The 22291-nt window shown below is 27.0% G+C and overlaps 4 protein-coding genes across 4 annotated transcripts; 1 reads left to right on the forward strand and 3 right to left on the reverse strand.

Moving 5' to 3' along the window:
• Positions 1-349: 349 nt before the first annotated feature.
• On the reverse strand, positions 350-4580 carry LOC129612686 (uncharacterized). The gene is made up of 8 exons (XM_055526440.1): positions 4388-4580; positions 3676-4258; positions 3355-3614; positions 2882-3279; positions 2618-2823; positions 1788-2275; positions 948-1236; positions 350-875 (listed from the first exon to the last, which is right to left on the reverse strand). Exons 1-8 carry the CDS (start codon positions 4424-4426, stop codon positions 646-648), a joined length of 2493 nt encoding a protein of 830 aa, XP_055382415.1. The 5' UTR covers positions 4427-4580; the 3' UTR covers positions 350-645.
• A 1431-nt stretch (positions 4581-6011) lies between these two features.
• LOC129612687 (uncharacterized protein DDB_G0287625-like) lies at positions 6012-13440 on the reverse strand. Its single transcript, XM_055526441.1, has 6 exons — positions 13196-13440; positions 11296-11650; positions 10946-11208; positions 10189-10882; positions 8670-9271; positions 6012-7359 (listed from the first exon to the last, which is right to left on the reverse strand). Exons 1-6 carry the CDS (start codon positions 13220-13222, stop codon positions 6181-6183), a joined length of 3120 nt encoding a protein of 1039 aa, XP_055382416.1. The 5' UTR covers positions 13223-13440; the 3' UTR covers positions 6012-6180.
• A 2486-nt stretch (positions 13441-15926) lies between these two features.
• LOC129612722 (uncharacterized) lies at positions 15927-16871 on the reverse strand. The gene is made up of 3 exons (XM_055526481.1): positions 16783-16871; positions 16304-16704; positions 15927-16251 (listed from the first exon to the last, which is right to left on the reverse strand). Exons 1-3 carry the CDS (start codon positions 16788-16790, stop codon positions 16007-16009), a joined length of 654 nt encoding a protein of 217 aa, XP_055382456.1. The 5' UTR covers positions 16791-16871; the 3' UTR covers positions 15927-16006.
• An 876-nt stretch (positions 16872-17747) lies between these two features.
• Positions 17748-21193, forward strand: LOC129612689 (nucleosome assembly protein 1-like 1). Its single transcript, XM_055526444.1, has 7 exons — positions 17748-17867; positions 18238-18385; positions 18847-19324; positions 19803-19943; positions 20017-20205; positions 20280-20396; positions 20673-21193. Exons 2-7 carry the CDS (start codon positions 18270-18272, stop codon positions 20790-20792), a joined length of 1161 nt encoding a protein of 386 aa, XP_055382419.1. The 5' UTR covers positions 17748-17867; positions 18238-18269; the 3' UTR covers positions 20793-21193.
• The last annotated feature ends 1098 nt before the right edge of the window (positions 21194-22291 follow it).

The raw sequence follows: 22291 nt of genomic DNA on the forward strand, positions 1-22291 counted from the left end.
AATTATTTTAAATAAATTTTAGGCAAATATTGTTATTAATTCCAAATAAAGTTATAAATAAAAAACATTGACAAATGCATTGGTTATCATCGGACCCCCATTATGAAAAGGACAATCACGCATATTCTTATATGCAGTCGTATCGCATGAATACCAGCAAAAAATTATTTGCAAAAATCTATTGAAAATCAAAGTCGAAAACGTAGTTTTCAGAAAAAACCCTTGGTGCTAAATGAATCTGCATTTGGAAGCACCTATTACAAATTACAATATTACCTAGAAAATCGAAGTAAGCAAAATAAAAAAAAACCAGCTTTTTGTTTTTTACATTAATTTATTTTTGTGGGCTTTTAATAGTCAAATAAGTCTTTTTTTTTTTGTTTAAGTGGAAAACATATTGACTATAAGTTTTAAACTTCCAGCATATAATACTAATTATTTTGTATTTAAATTTTAATTATAGGTATTAATTTTTATAATCTTATTTTCTTGAAATTTTATTTAATATGATTTTAATAGATTATTAAAACTTTTTATTCTGTTTTGTGCTACATTAAGTTTTAATTTTCCAAAAAATTCAGGAAATTATTTTAAATTTATAATTTATGGAAATCGTAGAATTATTCATAAAATCTCTTATTTTACTTAATTCCATCTATTACCCCCACCCATCATTTGACTGGTATTATATCCTGAATTTCCTCCACCAACGCCAGTATTGTGAAAACCATTATTTGAATTTGAAGTAGACGAATATCCAGTAGAATAACCGTAACTTTGATTCCCGCCGAATCCACCGCCACGATTATCGTTATTACTACTGCCAGTATTATTTCCACCACTGTTATAATAAGAGTTATTACCACCAAGTTGACCTACTCATTAATTAAAAGAATTTCCGTCAAGAAATTTAAGTTGAAATATTAATATTAAAATTTATAAATTACCACTTTGTTCACCTTTCCACATAACATTGGAACCACTATTATTTCCTGCAGCACCCATATTACTATGGCCATCCATATTCATATCTGGTAAACTTTTACCTGTACGTTTACAATAATCTTCAAACATTTCCATCAATGTTGTTGAGTCTTGAATAATTTTTTTTGCAGCACTCATTAGATTTGTTGGAATTGTATTAGCAATATATTGACCTTTAAGCTTTTCACGTGCAGTAGCAAAGAATATATAAAAGTCCTTCTCCATCATTAAATCGTTCGGGTTTTGTCCATTCTATAAAAATGTTTAATAATCGAAAACAAAAAAGAATTAGACCCAAAAAACAACATTAATTACGAAATAGACATATTATTAAGTTTCGATTTTCCTGCTTTTGTGCACAGTAAGAAAAATAAAAAATTTTTATATAGAAAAAATTTAGTACATACATACATACATACTCGTGATCTCAGCCTAAAAACTTTTTTTTTATAAAAGCGAAGACACAATAATCTTTTTAAGGAAAACAAAATAAAACCACATATTCTATTTTTCTATCCTTAAAAGTTCAAGTTTCAAATGATGCTTTACCTATAGTTTCTAGAGTTTCGTACCAAAGAAGGTCATTAATAAAGAATTCTCTTTAAGGTTAGTATATTATTACTCTCATATCATAACTTCGAAAGTAAACATGTTCAAAATTTTTTATATTTCTTTCTGTCGTTTCAATTTCAGCATTTTTAGCTTTGAATGTTACAAAAATTTCTTACTCTTCACATATGTCAATACTTTTCCTATTTTATTTTTGTAACTTGTCCACTTTTTGTTTTTTATTTCATTATTACCTTTTCAACGATAACTGCTCGGCTCAACAGCTGAACAGCCTGTGGGCCCAAACTTCCTAATTGATTTTCAACAGCTGTAAATAATCTCAAAACGGAAATAACACCTAATGGTTCATTTTGCTGTATTTGTGGTGGTTCTGGTACTGTGCTGTTTAGATTACCACCCATATCCATTCCATAGTTTCCACCACCACCACTTTGCTGATTCATCATGTTCATTAATTCCCTTAACCCAGGAACACTACCATGATTTCCATAATTATCATTACCGCCGTAACCAAGATTTCCTCCTGATGGCCCATAACCACCTCTTTGCATATTATCTCCACCATAATTATCTCTTCTTGGGGGACTTGGTGTACGAGCATTCAAACGCAAACCAAGTTGTCTCTTAACACGTTGCTTACGTTTTTCTAAATCAATACCATATAAAATATGCAAACGTCGTTTCCAATAAGTAGAGAATGGGACATTGAATTCTCTTTTATCTGTTACAATTTAACGAGAAAATAAAGAAGTAAATTATGCTTTTTTTGTTTTTTAAAAAAAAGTTTCATCTTTACAAAATAAAGGATTTTTTTTAATTAAACTAAGATTTCTAGGAAAAATAAATTTGATGATTATACCCCAGTTCCCAAAAAGGTTCACTTTTTTTTTTAAATAATACAAAATAATATCCTTATTTGCTGAGAAAAAAGAAATTACTTAAATGCTTACTAAAATATTTTCTCAACAATAAGGGGCAAACTAAAAATTTTAATTAAAATTTAAAAACGAAAATAGTTTTTTAGCCATTTAAGTGTTTAATATATTAAACTAATCAAGCATACCTTTCCGTTTTTTTCCATTTCTGTACCTTTGGAATTCAATTTCACACTTTGGATGTGATCTGGGTAATCTTTCATAACTGCGGTACTGATGATTTAAATCGTCTACTTCACGATCCAATATTTGAAAATATTTATACCACGAACCGTCTTCTCGTCCACCTCCTCTCATATTATAATCATCATCTCTTCGATCACGATCATTATCACTAAACCAATATATTTTTTGAATAAATTTGAATTTATATTTTTTTCTTAATGTCTTACCGATCTCTGTCAGATACCTGTCTCCCTGCTTTTTCATCCCTAAAAGATAAGCGATACCCCCAACTTGGATTTTCCAATGAAATTAAGTCTGGTTTTAAGAACGGAATATAATTTCCGCATTTCCGGACTAATACATCAATTTCTTGATCAGTTATCAATATTGAACTTTCATCATAATGTTCATCAAATCGAGTTTTAAGTAAGTACCGTTTTTTATGTTTGAAAAAGTCATCGTCATCACAGATAGTGATTTTCTTTTGTCCCTTAATATTTTCAATTTTTCGATACAATTTACGGAATATATTTCTTTCGCAAAACAAAATGTCCAAATCATCAGCATTCCGCAGTTCTTTTAATTTTCTATGAACGTCATTGGAAAGAGTTGGAAAGTGTCGTTTCTGAAACGGAATAAGTACATTTAAGATATGATAAAAATTTTTTTTTCATTTAAACTTAATTATGCAGGTACTTACAATATATTTAAACTGATGATCACTTGAAACAATATGCTTAAAAGCTTCTCCTTTTAAATTTGCATCGCAAAGTGTACAGTAATATGTTAATCCGCGGAATCCCATCATTTTATAAATGTAGCAAAGTCCCAATAAAGGAAGTTTAGCATTATAATCATGCATTTTTTCTTTTGAAAGAGTTTCTATTAATTTCTCGTCCTGTGGTAATTTAACGGCAAAATCTTCCGGTGTTAAAATACGGTCTTGATATTCTTCAGACACTAACAAATAAAAAAATTTTTAATTTTTACTATAATTTTCTTTCAAGAATTAGAGATGTACCTTCTTCAATAAATTCTCCCGGATAAATTTTTATAGATTTTTCTTTTGGAAATTCTTTAGGTACCGATGTCAAAAAAGGTTCATTGTAATATTTTGGGGTAGGTAAACGGAATCTAAGCTTATTTTTATGACCACTACCTTTTAAATGATGTCGAATATGTTCTTCAGTAAATAAATTTCCAAGACGGCATAAATGACAATTTACCGGCCACTTATTTTCTTCATATTTTGGGCCACGCGAAAAAATAAAATTTTCGGACCCATCATTTAATTTCATTTTCAATTTTAAGATATCATCAATACTCATTTTATCAATATCCATTTCGGATATAGCTTTATTAGATTCTTTAGCTTCAGCTTTGGCTTCTTCGGAAAGTTTTGGTCCCTCATCGCCATTTTCAGCATTTTCACCTTCATTGCCTTCTACTTCTTCATTTTCTCCACCCTCTTCTTCGACACCATCGTCTTCATTCTCCTGACCCTCTGCGTCATCATCTTCATATTCTTCTTCAACCTCTTCATTTTCTTCGTCCCCGTTGGCCTCCTCAACTTCTTTCATTTCAACTTTTGGATCTTCTTTTTTCTATAAAAAAAAATTATATTCATTGCAATTCTTTAATCTATAATTGATTATTTTTGTATCGCGTTCTTTATTAAAAAGGAAGCCATGATGATTTTTTTTTTCTTTATTTAATTCTTAAGTTTTGCTTACCTCTTCAGTTTTTTTTATTCTTGCACTAGCTCTTGTCATTTTTAAAATTTACTTTTTTAATTAATTTACAAAGACTTTAGAAATGTAAAAAATATTTTTATTATGAAAACGATACTACACGCTTTACTTTCGGTACAGCAAGCCAGCCAGCGCCAGGTATTGAAATTGAATATTGATTTGATTTTGATTGATGTTGAGAGAAACAAAAATGGCGAAATATTTTATTGGTGTGCTCCGCTCTTTAGCATCAGTGTTGTCACATTTGCTTTGAGAAAATTCCCAAAAACTGCGACAATTTTCCCATTTTTATTTGTTCACTTTTTACACTTTTTGCATTCAAAGATTTATTCAGTGTTTATCTTCGTTTCAGTTTTTAGACAAAATTTAAGTTTTTTTTAAATAAAAAAAATTAATAAACGAACTCTCCAGTTATTTCAGTTTAGTATATTCGTTAATAAGGATAAAATTTTTGATTGGTAAATAATTTTGGCTGAAAGCCCTGACATGAAGCGGAAACCAATCAAAATTTCATTTTAATTCTTCAAATTATTTTTTTTAGAAATTGAAAATTTCAGTAGATTCGTAAAGTTCTAATTTTTATACTTATGTTGCAACTCCCTAAAAATAATTGACAAAATTGACATAAAAAGGGAAATTTGTTACGTTTTGAATACGCTGTGGTTTACTACCTTTACTCAAAATACTCAAAAATTGACAAGTTCAACAATAACATTTTGTGTGGAATAAAATAAATTAATTAAAACTTATTTAAAATTAATTTAATTCATAAAATTAAACAAAATAACGCTGAAAATACTACTGACACCTAACCTTATACATAATATAATATTAAATGTATTATTGACATGCGCACTCAACTAACCACATTATGTCATTTTGTCAAAAATTTTTGAAACAGGTTACCCTGTTCATTGTGTACTTCGTTTGATTCCCGAATTAGTGTTACCATACAGTATAAATTTGTCAGAGTATGATATTTTTCCTAAAGATTTTCATGCACAACACAGTTCTACCTCGGTGTAAAATTAAATTGAAAAATGTTTCCTTACATGAACGACCTAATCCAAAATTTAAAATGCAGTAAAAAGTGACAGCTGCCGATTGCAGCCATGTTAAAGGACCTAATCGTCTATTTTGCTATTGTCAGAAGAAAGTTGGTAACTATCCTATTATTGAGTGAGTGCAAAATTCCAATAGAAATGAGATTGGAAAAATGAAATATCCGTCAAAAAACGCAAAATTCTGATTTGAGAATTAATAAACCAAGTTAAAATACACGATTAGGATGTAAATGTTCAGTTTAGCGCTCTACACTAAGTTAGAGCAAATCTGATACTTAATTATCGCACGTAGTTTTAATGGGTTATATTTGAATATGTAAAAATGCCATTTTCAGTTTTTTGAAGTGTTTTACGATTCCTGCTGCTATCTAAATCAAAAATTATTTCATATGTACATACATATATACTTTAACATTTACATAGGTTGACTTGCAGCCCTTCAAAAAAGGTTAATGCTTGCACCATTTATCAACCCAGATCTTATAGTGATTACTATCTAGGAAAATTTGGGTACCTGTAGAGTGTTTTTTTTAAATAGTAGATTAGGCAGACAATTTTACTGATTTATTTTAAAATGCAACATATTACATTTTACTTAAAAGTTGCTTGTTTATTAAAAAGTACTTAATTTAAAATATTAATATTTTTTTACCAGGCTGAGAACTGCAATTTTCCTAAATTTGTATTCAGTAAGAAAACATCAAATTGAATTTAGCGTCTTGAGAAATTTCTTCCTCCAAAATTTTGGGGTGAGAAATCATTAGCTCCACCAAAGTTGTTATTTAACAAACTTGGCAAATTTTTTTGCTGATTCTGGTTGTTAGCGTTCCAATTTTGTTCATTCAAATTTCTTTGACCATAGCCTCCAGAATTGTTTTGACCACCAAAATTAGAATTATTTCGCTGATACAAATTATCTGCAGCACTGTTTCTATTAAAATTATCTCTGTTATTTATATTTCTGTTAAAATCATCTTTGTTATTATTTCCTCCTCGATTAATAAAATTTCCTAAATCTCTTTGATTATAGCCTGAATCAAAAGAATTGTTTTGATTATATCCTGAACCTCTTTGATTTGTATTGAATCTGTCGTTATCATTCCTTTGATTATTATTTTGATAATCTCTTTGATTGTTATTCTGACTGTTTTTATTGGAAAAGTCTCTTTCATATCGATCATTTCCTTTCATGTTATTATCGGTGTTATTGTTATTATAATTATCTCTGGAATATCTTTGATTATTATTTCCATTATCCCATTGATCGTTGTTTCTTTGATTTAGCTGAAAATCATTTCTTGCGTTGCTGGAACGATTGTCGTTATAATTATTAGATGTATTATTTCCACGACCTTGCATATTTCTATTGCTGTTATCATAGTTTCCTCTTCTATCTGACTGACCACCATTTGAACGATCATAATTGTTGCTTCCAATACGATTCATATTTCCGGAATAGCCGCCCATATCATTGTTATTGTTCCATTTATCATTGAAATTCGATTGATCCTGATTTCCTGACCACCTGCCAGCATTAGAATTATCGTTTTTCTGTTCATTCCTTAGCGGTATTTTTGTACTACTGTCACTTAATGAAATAGGTCCACCGGATAAAGCAGAATTATTAGATTCAGAATTTGGGAATTGACGTTTACGTAGAATAATAGATGATTGCATATGATTTTTGCCAGCCTCCGGATTTCGACGTAAATACTCTTCGAATAAGTTAAGAATTTTTTCCAAATCATTGACACAACTTCTTGTTGCATTAACTTTAATATCCGGAATTAGGCCCGCCGACAGTAAACCTCTTAATTTTTCCAATGATGTTGCAAATAAGGAAAAATATTCAGTTTCATGTAATAACTCGTTTGCACTCTGTTTTGCCTCCTGAATAATAAAAGAAAACAAATATTAGAATTCAAATAAAAATTATTTTAATATTCAGCTTTTCTGTGTCATGCTTTAGCTGAATAGTTAAATATCATTTTCAATGTTTATGATATTGTATGTTTTTTCATAAAACTTTATATTAAATATACAATTTTTCCTATATTTTAATGTGATGCGGGAAAAATATGTTTTTCTTTTAATTGCTTATTCAGATTTGCTAAGTCAAATTTTCATAGAAATTCATATTTACGTTTATATCCAAAATTTTCAAATGGGTATAATTTACTATATGAACTATACCATAATAAATAAAATTGCTAATGATTCAGATTCATATAATTTTTAGACGTTAAATGAAATAATAAAAGATTGATGAAAAAATCTCGAATGTTGAGAATTGCCTTTCAAATAATTCTCAACAGATATACTAAACAGGTACAACGTTATTATCAATTTTCATGCGATTATAAATCCGACGAGGCCTTGATTAACCTTGTACGCATCGAAATTTCATTCAATGCGTAAAATATAGAAGTAGATAAAACATATTTTAAAACTTTAAAATGTTTAAAATTTAAGTTTTAAAATTTTTAAGATGAATTGCAAAAAATATTACTCATGTCGCCAAAACTAGTCTTAAAATTTTCGGTGTAGTACGACATTACTTGCATAATCCGAAAAAATGTTCTTTTTAAGAAAAAATCTCTATTTTTTTCTTAAATTAAAATTAATTTTATAAGGGTTCTGCAACTCTCTACAAACATACATGTATATTTGTTGTCGATTTTAAAATTTTATTTAAAATTCTTCATTTTACTTTTATTGAATAAAGTCTGTAAAGAGGTGATTTTAGTTCATTTTCATTTAATACATGTTTTTCAGAACGACTTCTTGCTTCTGAAATTCGTATTTGTTAAGTCGAGATTTAATAATTAACATATTTTATTATGCAGTGAATGTTCCAAAAGGTGATGGCAAGTATCAGAAATCATCATTGCGCTAATTATGGACATAAACTCATAGTTTAATTTAAACTATTATTATTTATGTAATTTGCAATAAACACTTAAAATTTTCTACATAATTTTAATACTAAAAGCAATTATTTAAAATATTTTGGTTGGAATTCACTTACTTTTTCCCTCTTTCAAAATTATTTTGGATTTTTTTTTTACTTACATAATATAGATGTTTATGTCAAAGGTAAACATTAAATATAATTAAAAAATAAATACTAACACTTAGAAATCACTTTAGATAAAAATAGTGATTTTAATTCGTTTTCATTAATTCATAATAGTGTATACCTTTTCATATAATATAGCTTTTCCTAAAAGCTGATTAGCAGTAGGTCCCAAGCTACCTAATTCATTTTCAAGTGCTGTTAAAATTCTCAAAACTGACATTACACTCGTTGGAGTATTATCCTTATTATTAGCAACATTATGTTGCATCTGTTGACGTTGTTGTGGTTGCTGCTGTTGTTGTTGGTGTTGCTGTTGTTGCTGATGCGATTGTTGTGATTGATGTGCTTTTGATTGTAACGAGGTTTGTTGCATCGATTGTTGTTGAAATAATTGTTGTGCGGGTAATGATGGTGGTTGATTTTGATATTTATTACCACCATCAAAACTACCAAAAATGGAACCGACACTCATCAGTGGAACAGGTCCACTTTGTACTTTATTAGTATCATTATTTTGCGAACCAATATCAGTACCTGAACTAAACTTACAACCTTCAAAAACATTTGGAGGTTCTGGAGTTTCGTCACGAAAAGGTAATCTTAAATTTTTTCTAAATTCAAATTTACATTTAGTAGCATCTTTTTTAAAACATTGTTTCAAATAGTGCATCCAGTATTCATTCCATTCCGGCATAAAATTATAATTATTTGGATTGATTCTATCTAAAGTATATAATTAAAATATTCATGGAATAAAATCAAAAAATTTTACTACATAATTAAACAAACGTTACGTAAAGCAGAATATAGAAAATAAGATAGTAGTACATTTTTTACTTCTGTTTCTTTTAACAAAAATTAATAAAAAGATTTTATCGGAAAACGATATTATAAAGAAATAGAAACGTAAGTGCCGTTCAGATATTTTGAATAAAACCCTTCCACTTTTTATAACAGAAAGGTTTCACCTGCCTTTATTGATGCATTGAAGCTTTGTATCTCAAATTAAATTAAGTTTTCATTTTTGTTGATCACAATTTAAATCAACTTTGGAATGAACAAATTTCAAATATTTATAAAAATTTATTCTTAAATGAAAACTTTCATATTTTTTTACACTTGTTAGGATGTTTTATATACATTCATTCCTTTTTAACAAATTAAGGAACTTTCACAATCTCTAATTCATGAATTCTTAAATTTTTAAAGAATCTACAACTGAGTTTTATCCGTTCCTAAATGTAACTGATTTCTCATCTAAGTGAAAAATTTCTTATATACATATATAACGAGGGTCTTCTTAATTTTACTTAAGAATCGTCAAAATTTCTAAAGATTCATAAGTACAAAATACTATTATAAAATAAATTCACATTTTATAACAGAAATACAGAATATCTTACATTGTATTAAAAACAAAAATGCATGATTAAATTAATAAATGCATTTAAAGACGTTTCAATCATTCTAGGTACTAACTACCTAAATTGATTTACTACCATTTTAGATAACTATAATGTAACAAATCTATAATAATCCTTCAAAAAGTGTTTGGATGATAAACTTATACTTATTTACGTATTAATTCAAAAAACAATATTTAAATATTTTAATTTAAAAAAGATACAATAAAATTTTACCTCTTCGCAATTCTCTTGTTTTCATTGTCCAAAAATTTGTCCATTCTTCTCTATATTTTGGATGTCTCTCAGAAACCATTGAAAATCTTTCATATTCATTGTTTAAACTTTGTATTGCACGGTGACACAAATCACGGTATCTTTGCCAATTAGCTGGACTATCATCCAATCTTAGTCTCTTGTTTCTTCTTTCTTGTTCACTTTCCATTCTTGCTTTTTTCTCTGGTTCCTCTTTTTTATTTCTTCTATTCTTATTTCTTCGTTTTCTTGATTTTGGAATTTTATTTTGTTTATTTGCATTGTCTTTTTTCAAGATTTCATCAATATTAGGTAGCTCTTCTTCAACATCTGCTGGTAATTGTGTAAATTCATTTTCAGATTTTGGCTGCTTTGATAAACGTTCTGGATTTGTAGGAACAATCATTTGCCGTTTTTTAATTTTCTCAAACATATCCTTCAGTTCACTTTCAGAAAATATAATAGTTGTATCGCAATAATGATAAATTCTGTTAGCTCTCTGTATAAAACGATCCTTCACTGCAGCAAAACCTTTTCCGTTAACAAGATAAAATGGTCGATGCCCTTTCCAATTTTCAAGTTTCTGATAAATTGACCGAATAATTGTAGCTTTTTGATCTTCAGTAATTCCATTAATTTCAGAAAGTTTTTTCATTGTTTCTGGAAAATGCTTATCCTAAAACAAGAGTAATTCAATTTGAATAACAGCAAAATGTATTACACATTCGAATTTACTTACTACATAAACTTTGAAATGTTCTTTCCCGTTGAAATGCTGATAAGCATCAAGTTCTGTATGCTCCGTATCACAAATTCCACAATGATAAATAATCTTTTTATCTTTTACCATTTTAAATCCGTAGCATAAACCCAATATTGGAGATTTTTGATTAAAATCCATTATAATATCAGATTTAAGAGTTTCAATATAACCTTCAGCTGGTGGCATATCCCAAAGAAACTCTTTCATTTTTATTAAACGATCAGCGTAATCGGTGGTAACTAATTTTTTGTACGAAAATGATATTTAAAATTTACAATGGTGAAAAAATTTAGAATGAATTAAATAAATTTTTTTTCAAATCTTACGTTCGGCAATAGTTTCTCCAGGATAAATTTTTATTGGGTTTTTAAACATATTCATTCGATCGGAGTACACTTGTTCATACGGTTGACGAAATTCTTCAGCATTTGGTGGTTCTTTAGTAGCTTTCTCCAAATTTTCCAAATGTTTTGGATTTTTGGTATGAGATTGAAATTTTTTTTCATTTACTATGCGACCTATTCGGCATAGAAAACATTGTATTGGCCAAAATTCTTCTGAGTACTTCGGACCTCTGGAATATATATACTCCTCACTGTCATCACTTAACTTGATTTTCTTTTCAAACTCAGCATTAAAATCAAAAGTTTCGTCTGATTCATTTGCCTTATTATCAACTTTCTGAAAAAAAATACATTTTTTTTTTTTATTTTTAAACCCCACTAATTTTTTTTGTGTTAAGTCTTTTTTTGTTAAGTGAAAGAAAATTTTTATTCTTAAAATTTATTTTTATTTTGCGATATTTATTCAATATAAATACATTAAAATGTGCGTATTGTAAATTAAAATTACAAAAATGAAAATTTTTATTTAACATAAAGAAAATTAACGTAAAACTTGATTAATTATTTCGTAGTTGTGTTTAGCTGTAGTAACACTCCCACTAGAATTAATATTGGATACTGTTTGCGCAACTTTAGAATTATCAGATTGTGTTGTATCTAAAAATATAGCGTCTTGATAAACAAGATTACGATCCGGTTTAATCGTTTCTCTATGTTTATGTAAATATAATGTTAAAGGCTCAACGTAATTGTCAAAACCCAGAGCGTTAAAAGCATATATTAAATCATCACCATTTACGGTTTTTCTATTTTCGCTATGACTGCGATCAATTGCTTCTGATGTTATAAAAGATATAAATTCTGAAACACATTCTTGTATACATTCTCTTGCATCTTTTGCTATTTTTCCATTTTCAGGGACAGCAGTTTTCATTATTTTGATAATATTGCAAATTGGTAAGAAACGATCTTGTTCACGTAACATAAAACCAGAAGTTGTATCTGTAGTTGAATCTTCCCCTGAGATATCATCATCTTCATCGTCATCATCAAAGAGATCAGTTTCAAAATTATCTGTTATATCCATTATAAAAAGGTTTGTAGGTATTTTTTCTCACAATTCAATTATTTTCGTTCACTAAGATTTTGGAAAAAGTAGAGAAACAAAATAAAAATGTTTTAATAAAAACAAATCTAATTATTTAGTTAGGTAGGTAAGTAATATTTTACAATGAATTTACAATTTATCAACTGATACTCTTTGAAAAGACGATGAGATGATGATACTTTCCAATTACCCCAAAATCAAATTTTCTTCAACTTAAATACTTTATAACCATATACATACATATTAAAATTATTGCACATAATATTATGTAGGTATTTTTGAAAAATCAGTTTTTTATATAATTACGAACTCAACTTAAAAAAAATCATTCAACTTACCTTGTCCTAAACAGAACCTAGAACAAAATCCAAACGCGTATGCATTTGCTATCTGTACCAAGCACATTAAATGTATACGAAAAAGCGAAAAGGCACAATAATTAACACTTTTCTTAACTTAGAAAATTTATTAATGGATTTACTTATACAGATACGTACATGCATGTATGTACGTATGTAAATACATTTATAAGCATTATAAGAGGCATTATCTCTAATTTTTAGAATTTTTATAATTCTTCCTTTTTCTGGAAAAATATACTGCTACATTTTTTATAAAGGTGCTATTTGAAAATTTTCACTAAGAAAAATCTATATAATATTAAACTATAATGAAAGTACATAAATTTCATACAAAAACTAAAAACCATTAATCATCTCACCGCCATCTTTGTACTCATATTTATTTTTGAAAAATTTGAAATGAAATCTTTACCTTAATTTCGGTATCTTTGTTTGCCATTTTAAAATATTTCCAACAATTTCTTTTAAAAATTTAATTTTGCTCTGTTAGTTTTATAGTTTTAAAATAACAATATCCAGAAATTTATTTAAAAAAAAAATTACACTAAAACTTAATTCAAAGTCAAACTAAAGCCAAGCACTCAAACAGCTATGCTGATGCTCTTATGCTAAGCAATGTAATGTAATGTAAAGTAAAATGTAATAAAATGATAGAATAATAGAGCATCTTTGAATATGAAACGAAATGGATTTTCAAAAAAGTGTTTACATCTCGCTCGACTCGACTGACAATGTACAAAATGGAAACATGATATTATTACTCCATTATCAGGTTGCCTTACCAGTAATGGATCATACGTTTTGCTACACCAAACCAATAATCAAAAACAAATCGATAATAAGTTGAAAACAGAAGTTGAAATTTTTGAATCAAGTCGATCTGATAAAACTATTATCTCGGCTTTAAAGTCGACTGCCTATACAGTAATTGAAAAATTGAAAAGAACAGATATGTTATAATGTTTGTCACCTAATGTCAAACTTACGTCGATTACAAATAATATTATTTCAACCTGACTATATATACACATATTGAAATTTCAAGTCTCTGATTCGCCATATAAAAGAAGTTTTTTTTTTTTTTTTTTTTTTTTTCCTTTGTTCACTCCTAGAAGGAGCATAGGGCTAGTGCATGATTTCTCATGCACTAGTTTCATAGCGTCATAGGGTTTATGAAAGTAGGTGACTAGCCTGCCGTAGTTTTTATTTATATATTAATTATTTGAAGTTATTAATATTTACTATTTATTTTTCTTAGTTTTTTTTAATATCGAATATTAGGAATATTTGAAAATTACTTGTATAATACTTTTATTAGTATTGTATTAAGTTATAATAATATTGAATATAATTTTTATAGTGACCTGACCGGGGTTTGAACCCGAGACCCTTCGGTTAAAGGACCGGTGCCATAACCACTACACCAATGGTCAGATATATAAAAGAAGTAATAGAATGCATATATTTAAAAGGGACTAAATCAAGCGAATTTGATCGCCTATAGTTCCCTTTTTTTGGCATCATCTGTTTCTATGTGTGTGTGACATTGTATGCAAAACAATGAACAGTGCATTTTCCCATTCCACTGTTGTTCTGGGTGAACAACAAAAATTGTCCGCTCACCGCTATGTTTTTAGAATAAAGGTGGATTGACTTAATGATAGGTCGTGTGGCCAGAATTTTTAAGCAATCAAAAATTTTAATTTGACTTCCACGAACAAACAAATTACCATTTCTGTGAACAAAAAATTACATATGATATTATTTCTGTTTACTCGTAATTTTCTGAATTGTTTAAAAATTCTGCGGGCGTCCGGCCATTGAATTGAAGTCCACTTTTCTTTTAAATGAGGCATCTACGAAAATTAGAAATTAGAAGATTCTGATGATCGCTTTTATACTATTAAATATGTAACTCTTTTTGTTTTTAGTAACTGATAGGGAAGATAGTGATAAACCTTCGCGTTATTTTAATAATAATGCTTAGGGAACTTAGGAAAGGGAACGAGCGGCGCTACAGAAACAATTTTGAATAACTTGAACAAAACACCACTTAAAGTTAGGGTTGCAGTACAGTCCGTCTCTATATAATATTACTCAACGAATTAGAATACTAAAAGAAGGAGCATCTTGAAAAAACAATGAAACCAAATTTTGTCTAGTTGTCTCTTTCTTTGCTCCGGTGATTGTCAAAGTAGTATTTCTAATTCGTTGATACTACTCATAATGTTATTTTTTAGAAAACGTACCATTTTTAAGATCTTTAATTAAAAAGAGATCTTAACATTTTTAAATTAAAGTATCTGGCAGTTCTTTTTGCAATCAACTTTAAAATAATATTAAAAGGAACATGAAGTTTATGTAGTACAGTAGAAAGAAGCAGAAATAAATATTATACCCATAATTATATCAGCTGATTAAAAGAAAAAAAACTGTAGAAAATATTTAATTTTTCTCAAATTGAAATGAGTAACGATCCAATTTTGTTTAATACAGACAGTTATTCTCAGGATGCATTTTCCTTAAATTATCAAGATCCATATTCCTTAAATAATGCTGCAATCAAAGAAAAATTAAATTTACATGTTAAACGTCGTTTACTTGAAACAATTCCTCTTGGGACTGTTTACAGTTCAGGAAATGTAGATAATAATAATATTGCTCCGAATTCGAATGATGATACTGCTTGTGGTCCATCAAAACCAAAAAATAAAAGAGGAAGAAGATCAAAGAAAACTAGTACTATAACTAGCGGAATCCTGAATACTGAAAAAGTGTCAAGTACTAGTAGCCAAAGCGATTATAACGCCGCAATTACTGGGTTTGCAAGCACTCATATGAGCCCTCCTTCAGTAATATCAACAAACAATCACCAAATGAAAAGTAATAAAATTAAAGATAAAGATAAAAATCAAGAAATGGATCAATTGGTTAAAATCTTAAACGAAAAGAAATTGCTTCTAATGCAGGATCCAGCCATAATAACTTTACTAGATGACTTAACAATGAAATTACGCGCAAAAAAAATTAATTCCAATCAATAATTTGCATTCACAAAACTGTACCTGTTTTAAAAACACAATATCAGATAGACAGACTGATGAGATTTATTACAAATTTATAATTTTTATAATCAAAACGAATTTTTCACTTTGCAAAGTTTATTGAAATATATTATGTTAAAAATATGTAAGTTTTTCAAATTTAATAACTAAAAATAAGATTACGTGTTTTCATTTCTCGACATATTACTTTGAATTGCTAATCTTATCGAATCAGCAAGATATCTAATTGCAGAAGATATTTGCTTTGTCATGTCACCGATCGCCTTAATTTTGTCCTTTTCTAAAGCTATTTTCATTGCCTTAAAATCATCTTGGTCATCACTTTCTTCATAATTATTTAACTTCCGTTTTTTGGGGATATTTTTTATAACTACGGGATCTACACGGATTTCTTGAGCTTCAACTTAAAATAAAAACAAATCTTATTTTATGAATTAAAAATGTGATAATAATACTTTTTATCTGTTCCTGTTCGAAATCTCCAATGCTCGATTTATCTATATTATCTTCGTTTTCTGAAAAATATTTATCTTCTTTGTCGTTTTTATAATCACCTTCCTTGTATCTCCTTTCAGCTCTTAAATGTCTTTGTGAATAAGAATGTGATTTCAAACTTGAAAATTTTACGTTTAGTAATTTATTACAGAACCGACATTTAACTTGATCTCTATCAATTATTATCCAATCTCTTAGATGTGGATCGGAACACCATGCTTTTCTTGGTTTTTGTTTATAAGTCTTTTTAGTTGATGCCCCAGTAGTTTTAACAGTTTCTTCGACGTCAGCTTCTTCTCCATCAAGATCAGATTCAAACATGCTTTCCTCACTATTTCCATCAAACGAATTTAAATCATTCCTAAAATTTTTATTTACAATAAAAAAATTCATAAAATTCGGAGTTTAATTATGCATTTAAAATATTAATTTTATTTACCTTTTCATTTCTATATTTTTATTATAATCTAATGCTTCAACTTTAATTTCAATTATTTTGAGCTTGGCAGAGTTTTAAATTGACAACTGCATCAATTGACAGGGATGCTCAATATATTATAATTTAAAAAGAGTAAAGATGAATTCGACTCTTTATGTTCGATCATATTGGTACCTAAACAAAAACGCATACAGATTGCAAACACTGCACTTAAAAACTGCAAAACTTGGCAGCTGCGAAAATGTGAGCTTTAACGTAAGATAAAACACAATATAGGCGTACTGCTGCAACGACAAGGAAGTTTGTGTTGTAAAAAATAATAAAATTTTCGAAGAAATTATTAAATAATCTATCAAAAATAAAATATGACCGATAGTTACCGTGTTGTAACCACAGTTTCTGTGTTTCAGCGTTTCTTGTGATTTACTCATAAATGAGGCGCTCAGCGCATTAGCGTATATGAATCCAATTTGTTTTTTCTGACATCCGAATGCTTAATTTTGCCTTCATTCAAATTATTTATAGCGCAATATTTTTAAAAGTTTAAAAACCTCAAATAAACTTATTTTTATAAGGTTTAACAACTTTATACGAAGTTTTATATTGGATGAACAGCATAACGAAAAACATAATGAAACATAAATTGATACTCTAGCCAATATAGATAAAAAACTACTTTTATATAAAAAAGGAAAATTTTAATTTGGAGTGATATTAAAAGAATCTTAAATTCTTATAGCACGATTATGCGTATTATATACATATTATGATTTGAATAACCTCTAGAAATAAAATTGCAGAAATACGATATTAACACGTTATTTAGCATTCTCGTAAATTACTTAAAATTTTAATAAAAAGAAAATTGAGTATGGGATGAAATGAAATTTATTTAAACGTCAAAATCAGATTACCAATATTGTTTATATACATATATCGAATTGTTAAAATTTTTTAAAAACCGCTGCTAATGCTACCTCTTTTTGCTCTTTGCAGAATTGCCAACAATCTTTGTAAGATCTTTTTTTTATCCTTCTTGTTGAGATTTGATTGAAGGAAGCGGCCCAAATCGTGGTAATAAATAGGTATAAAAATAATTTTTATAATTAATTGAATAAAAAAAATTAAAAATAAAGAATATGAAATAACACAAAATATATTTACTGTCTTTAGAAAATAATAAAATTTGCAAAGCACGATTTTTAAAAAAAGATTTTTTTTAAAATGGTGAAACACGTGTTTTCATTAAATAAAAATTTTTCATCCATGTTTTTTCAAGTATTAAAGAGAAAAAAAAATGCGCATTTACTTTTGCAAAAAATCATAAATAATTTAGAGCATATTTGAAAGAAAATGTACATTTGCTTGAAAAAATAAAACTAATGAATTTATTTTAGCTTTATGAATTAACTGCCATGCTAAATAGGTACCTAAGGAAAAAATTTTTTTTTTCAGAAGCAACAAACTGGTGTGATACTACTTAGAAAATGAGTGGAAAAAAGAAAGAACAAGCAATTGTAGCTAAGAATACTAGCGAAAGCCATGAGGGAAATAGTGATTCTGATATGGATGAAGGCCGTGCTTCGTCATTTTTTTATAGCACGTAAGTATGGAATATGTGAACTCACCTAAAGTAGACTTAAATTTTCAAAAAAAAATTTTATATTTTATCTACATACATAAATCTTTCATAAATTGAAAATAAATATCAATTTATAGTATAAATGTTGTGTTAACCTCTGAAAGAAAAGATTTAGATAGATATACAACTTATACGTCACAAATTGTATATAATATGTATGTAATTGTAAAAATTATTTAGTTTTCCAAAAGTATTTCATTGTGTACCAGGAAATATCTTTCAATTATTAAATATTTCCTTTGCGTGTTAAAAATAATAAGTTAGATAATTAAACAAAAAGGGCTTAATAACTAACTGTTAGATATTTGCCACATGTTACAGAAAAGCGGTACACGTTTTTATAAAATTTCGTTTGAAAATTTTTGTTAATGGCTAAAAAATTAAATAATTTATTTTTTTTTTTTATATATGTATATAATTAGTCCAGGTTTTATGAGCGCTGTAATGCGCCGTCAAGTATTGCAAGAAATGGTAAAAATGTTACCATCAAAAGTTCAGCATCGTATTCGAGCATTGAAAAATATCCAATTGGAGCAATTAAAATTGGAAGCTGAATTTTATGAAGAAGTTTACCAATTAGAAAAGAAATATCATTTAAAATATCAACCATTATTTGATAAAAGAAAAGAAATTATTGGCGGCGATACTGAACCAAACGAGAATGAAGAACAAAATTGGAAATCAGAAGATGAAGAAGTGGAAATGTCTGAAAAATTAAAGGAAATTTCATTAAAAATGCAGAAAAATTTAAAATCAAATTATACAGATGATGTTAAAGGTGTACCAGATTTCTGGTTAACGATATTTCGTAGTACAGAAATTTTATCTGAAATGGTGCAAGAACATGATGAACCAGTCTTAAAAAAATTAAGAGACATTAAAATTGTTTATGGTGATGATGTAAGTCAAGTCAGTAATAAACTTAAAACAAATCTATTATTTTTTAATTTAAAGCGTCATAATCTAATCAAGATTAGCAAAATTATAACGCTCCTATAACGTTAGAGATTTCATAAATGACGCTATAATAAAATTATTTTCAATTTGCAACCATTTCCTACATAATATTTACTAGGAAATTTACGTACGAAAATTACATTAATTTAAAATGTTAAACTATCGTAAAAGTTATTCCAAATTTTCTTTCCCAGTAAATCTATATTTTGAATATTTTTTTTATTTTTGATTAAAAATATTTTAAATATTATTTGGGATAAATAAAAGCTTAGTATTGTTGAATTAAAATGAATTTTACATTTAGATTCTAACTCCCTAAGCCATATCAAATTCATCATTTAAATTTAAGAATTGGTTATATATATATATGCATATTATATCTATGTACAAACCTATATTATTATTCCTTTCTTTCAAATAGCAATCATATACATTGGAATTCCACTTCGATAAAAATGAATATTTCTCGAACCCAGTTTTAACGAAACAATATTTCTTAAAATTGTCGCTTGATGATGATTATCCATTTGCTTTTGAAGGACCAGAAATTTACAAATGCAAGGTATAATAATATCGAATGAACTAAGAAATACCACTCCAAATATTTACTCTTTATTTTAATTTAATTTTTCAAGGGTTGCACAATCAATTGGGAAAAATCTCAAAATTTAACAATTAAAACAATACGAAAAAAACAAAAGCATAAGGAACGTGGTGCTGTTCGTACAATAACGAAACAAGTTCCAAATGATTCATTTTTCAATTTTTTCAATCCTCCAGAAATGCCAGAGGATAAAAATGCTATTGACGAGGAATCTCAATCGGTAAATAAAATAATTTAATTCCATTTTCATTTCGATAAATCAAAATTGAAAAAAACAAAATTTATTTTTTACAGATATTAGCAACTGATTTCGAAATTGGTCATTTCTTACGTTCAAGAATTATTCCAAAAGCTGTCCTCTATTATACTGGTGATATAGTTGATGATGACGATGATGATGATTATGATGAGGTAATTTAAAATTATTTTATAAAAATAAATAACCTGTAATTGCAGTTCTATACCATATGTCAGTAAAGAATATTATTTTAATAAAATAATATACTTAATTATTGACTATAAGTGGCTGCAATAATAAATTAGTTTAAACTTTACCAATATTAGATGATTATATTTTATACTCTATTATTTGATAAATTAAACTTACAAATTAAATTAGAAAAATTATGTTTTGTTTTAAAAATAATGAAATCTAATTTTTGAAAAATTTTTATTTTAAAATTAAAGGAAGAAGAGGAAGAGGATGAAGAAGAAGAAGACACTGAGGATGATGATAATCCACAGCATAAAACCGGTGGTGGAAATAAAGTTAAGAAACCAACACCGAATGATTGTCCAAACCAGTGAGGAAGGGCTAAAACTAGGGAAGAGAAATTTTCTAAATAATGTATTTTTTTTTTTTCTATAAAAATAAAAAACCCCGCCCAAAAATCGTCAGCAGGAAACTATATAGTAATACATATTTAAAAAAAAATAATAAAAAAAAAATTTGAAAACTCATTTTTTAAGATAAATTTAATCTACGAGGAAAAGAAAAGTGATCCAAAATTTTACTCATCTTTCATTATACATAAAAAATAAAATGCAAAGAAATTTTCCATTTTTTTTTTTAAATAGAATTTTATGTTTTAATTTATAAAATGCATGGTGTTCAACAGGAAGAATTTTTTTTTTATATAAATACCTAAATACATACTATATATATATATATAGAGGAACACATTGGATGTAATTATTATTAATTTTTATTTTATTCTTATTTTAAATTTCTATTTCAATTTCATAAATTGATCATCACTCTCGTTATTAAATTTTAAAAAAGAAAATCAAGAAAGTCATATGCTTCTTATTCAAAATTATGAAAGGAAAAACAGATTAATTATAAAAATAAATAAAATATAATAATATAGAATAAAAAAATTTGATTTTTTTTTTAATTTATTTATTTTAAGGATTTATTTATAAAAACTTTGAATGTTTTCAACTTCTGAGGTGTATTAATTTATGCATACATATAAAAAATATTTTGTTAACCTTTTAAATTGTAATATTGAGTAAGAGAAAACAAATTTTAAAAATTATTGTAACTTAACAGTTTTATAGATTCGATATTAATAGCAAATACCTATTTCCGAATTTGTAGTAAGATTTTTTTGAATAGTTTCTGTTTTTTACTCTTAATTTTTCCTCAGATTTAGAATAAAAGTGTATTTTAACAAGTAAATTAATTTAAAGTAAAGAAAAATGTAATATTTTAATTAATTATTGCAAACAATTTAAAATGTTGGAAAACTGGTTTAGTGTACCTACATGTTATGTGAGAAAGTAATAAATAGCTTTACTTATTCTGAAAATTTTATTGATTTGTATATAATTGAAATTATTACTTTTATTAAACATTTTAAATTGTTTTCGATTTAAATTGCGATTAAATGCAATTAGTTAAGTTAAACAAAAATAATTTTTTGGAGATATAGTTGAAACCTAAACTAATACGCATTTTCTCGATCAACCCAAAAATTTGTAATGATGTCAATTAATTTTTAATCCTCTACTGTTTTTTTTTTATAAAAAATTAATATGTAAAAAGATATTTGCAAAATTCATCTCTTGAATTATTTTAAAATTTCTATTCTTATTCATATAATTTTTATATTATAAAAATAAAAGCATGTAATTAAAAGAAAAAACAAAAAAAAAAAAACAAGAACTTCACAAGAAATTTTTATTTTTCATATAATTGAATCCTTTTAATAAATTGGAAATAAAAATTAAAAACAAATTACTATTATATATTTTTAAACTTAACAATTGGTTTGTTAAATTACATTCCTTAAAAAATAGAA

Source organism: Condylostylus longicornis, unplaced genomic scaffold, assembly GCF_029603195.1.
Source record: "Condylostylus longicornis isolate FDR11 unplaced genomic scaffold, ASM2960319v2 ptg000076l, whole genome shotgun sequence".
Lineage (NCBI taxonomy): Eukaryota > Metazoa > Arthropoda > Insecta > Diptera > Dolichopodidae > Condylostylus > Condylostylus longicornis.

Coding starts and splice junctions, on each gene's coding strand:
- LOC129612687 (XM_055526441.1), bottom strand. CDS start 13,222: ATGGCAAACAAAGATACCGAAATTAAG. Junction 11,651..13,195: donor ACAAAGATACCGAAATTAAG/GTAAAGATTTCA, acceptor ATTTTTTTTCAG/AAAGTTGATAATAAGGCAAA. Junction 9,272..10,188: donor AACAAGAGAATTGCGAAGAG/GTAAAATTTTAT, acceptor TATATACTTTAG/ATAGAATCAATCCAAATAAT.
- LOC129612689 (XM_055526444.1), top strand. CDS start 18,270: ATGAGTGGAAAAAAGAAAGAACAAGCAATTGTAGCTAAGAATACTAGC. Junction 19,944..20,016: donor CAGAAATTTACAAATGCAAG/GTATAATAATAT, acceptor TAATTTTTCAAG/GGTTGCACAATCAATTGGGA. Junction 20,397..20,672: donor ATGATGATGATTATGATGAG/GTAATTTAAAAT, acceptor TTAAAATTAAAG/GAAGAAGAGGAAGAGGATGA.
- LOC129612686 (XM_055526440.1), bottom strand. CDS start 4,426: ATGACAAGAGCTAGTGCAAGAATAAAAAAAACTGAAGAG. Junction 4,259..4,387: donor GAATAAAAAAAACTGAAGAG/GTAAGCAAAACT, acceptor TTTTTTTTATAG/AAAAAAGAAGATCCAAAAGT. Junction 1,237..1,787: donor GAGCAGTTATCGTTGAAAAG/GTAATAATGAAA, acceptor ACATTTTTATAG/AATGGACAAAACCCGAACGA.
- LOC129612722 (XM_055526481.1), bottom strand. Junction 16,252..16,303: donor CGAACAGGAACAGATAAAAA/GTATTATTATCA, acceptor TTTTATTTTAAG/TTGAAGCTCAAGAAATCCGT.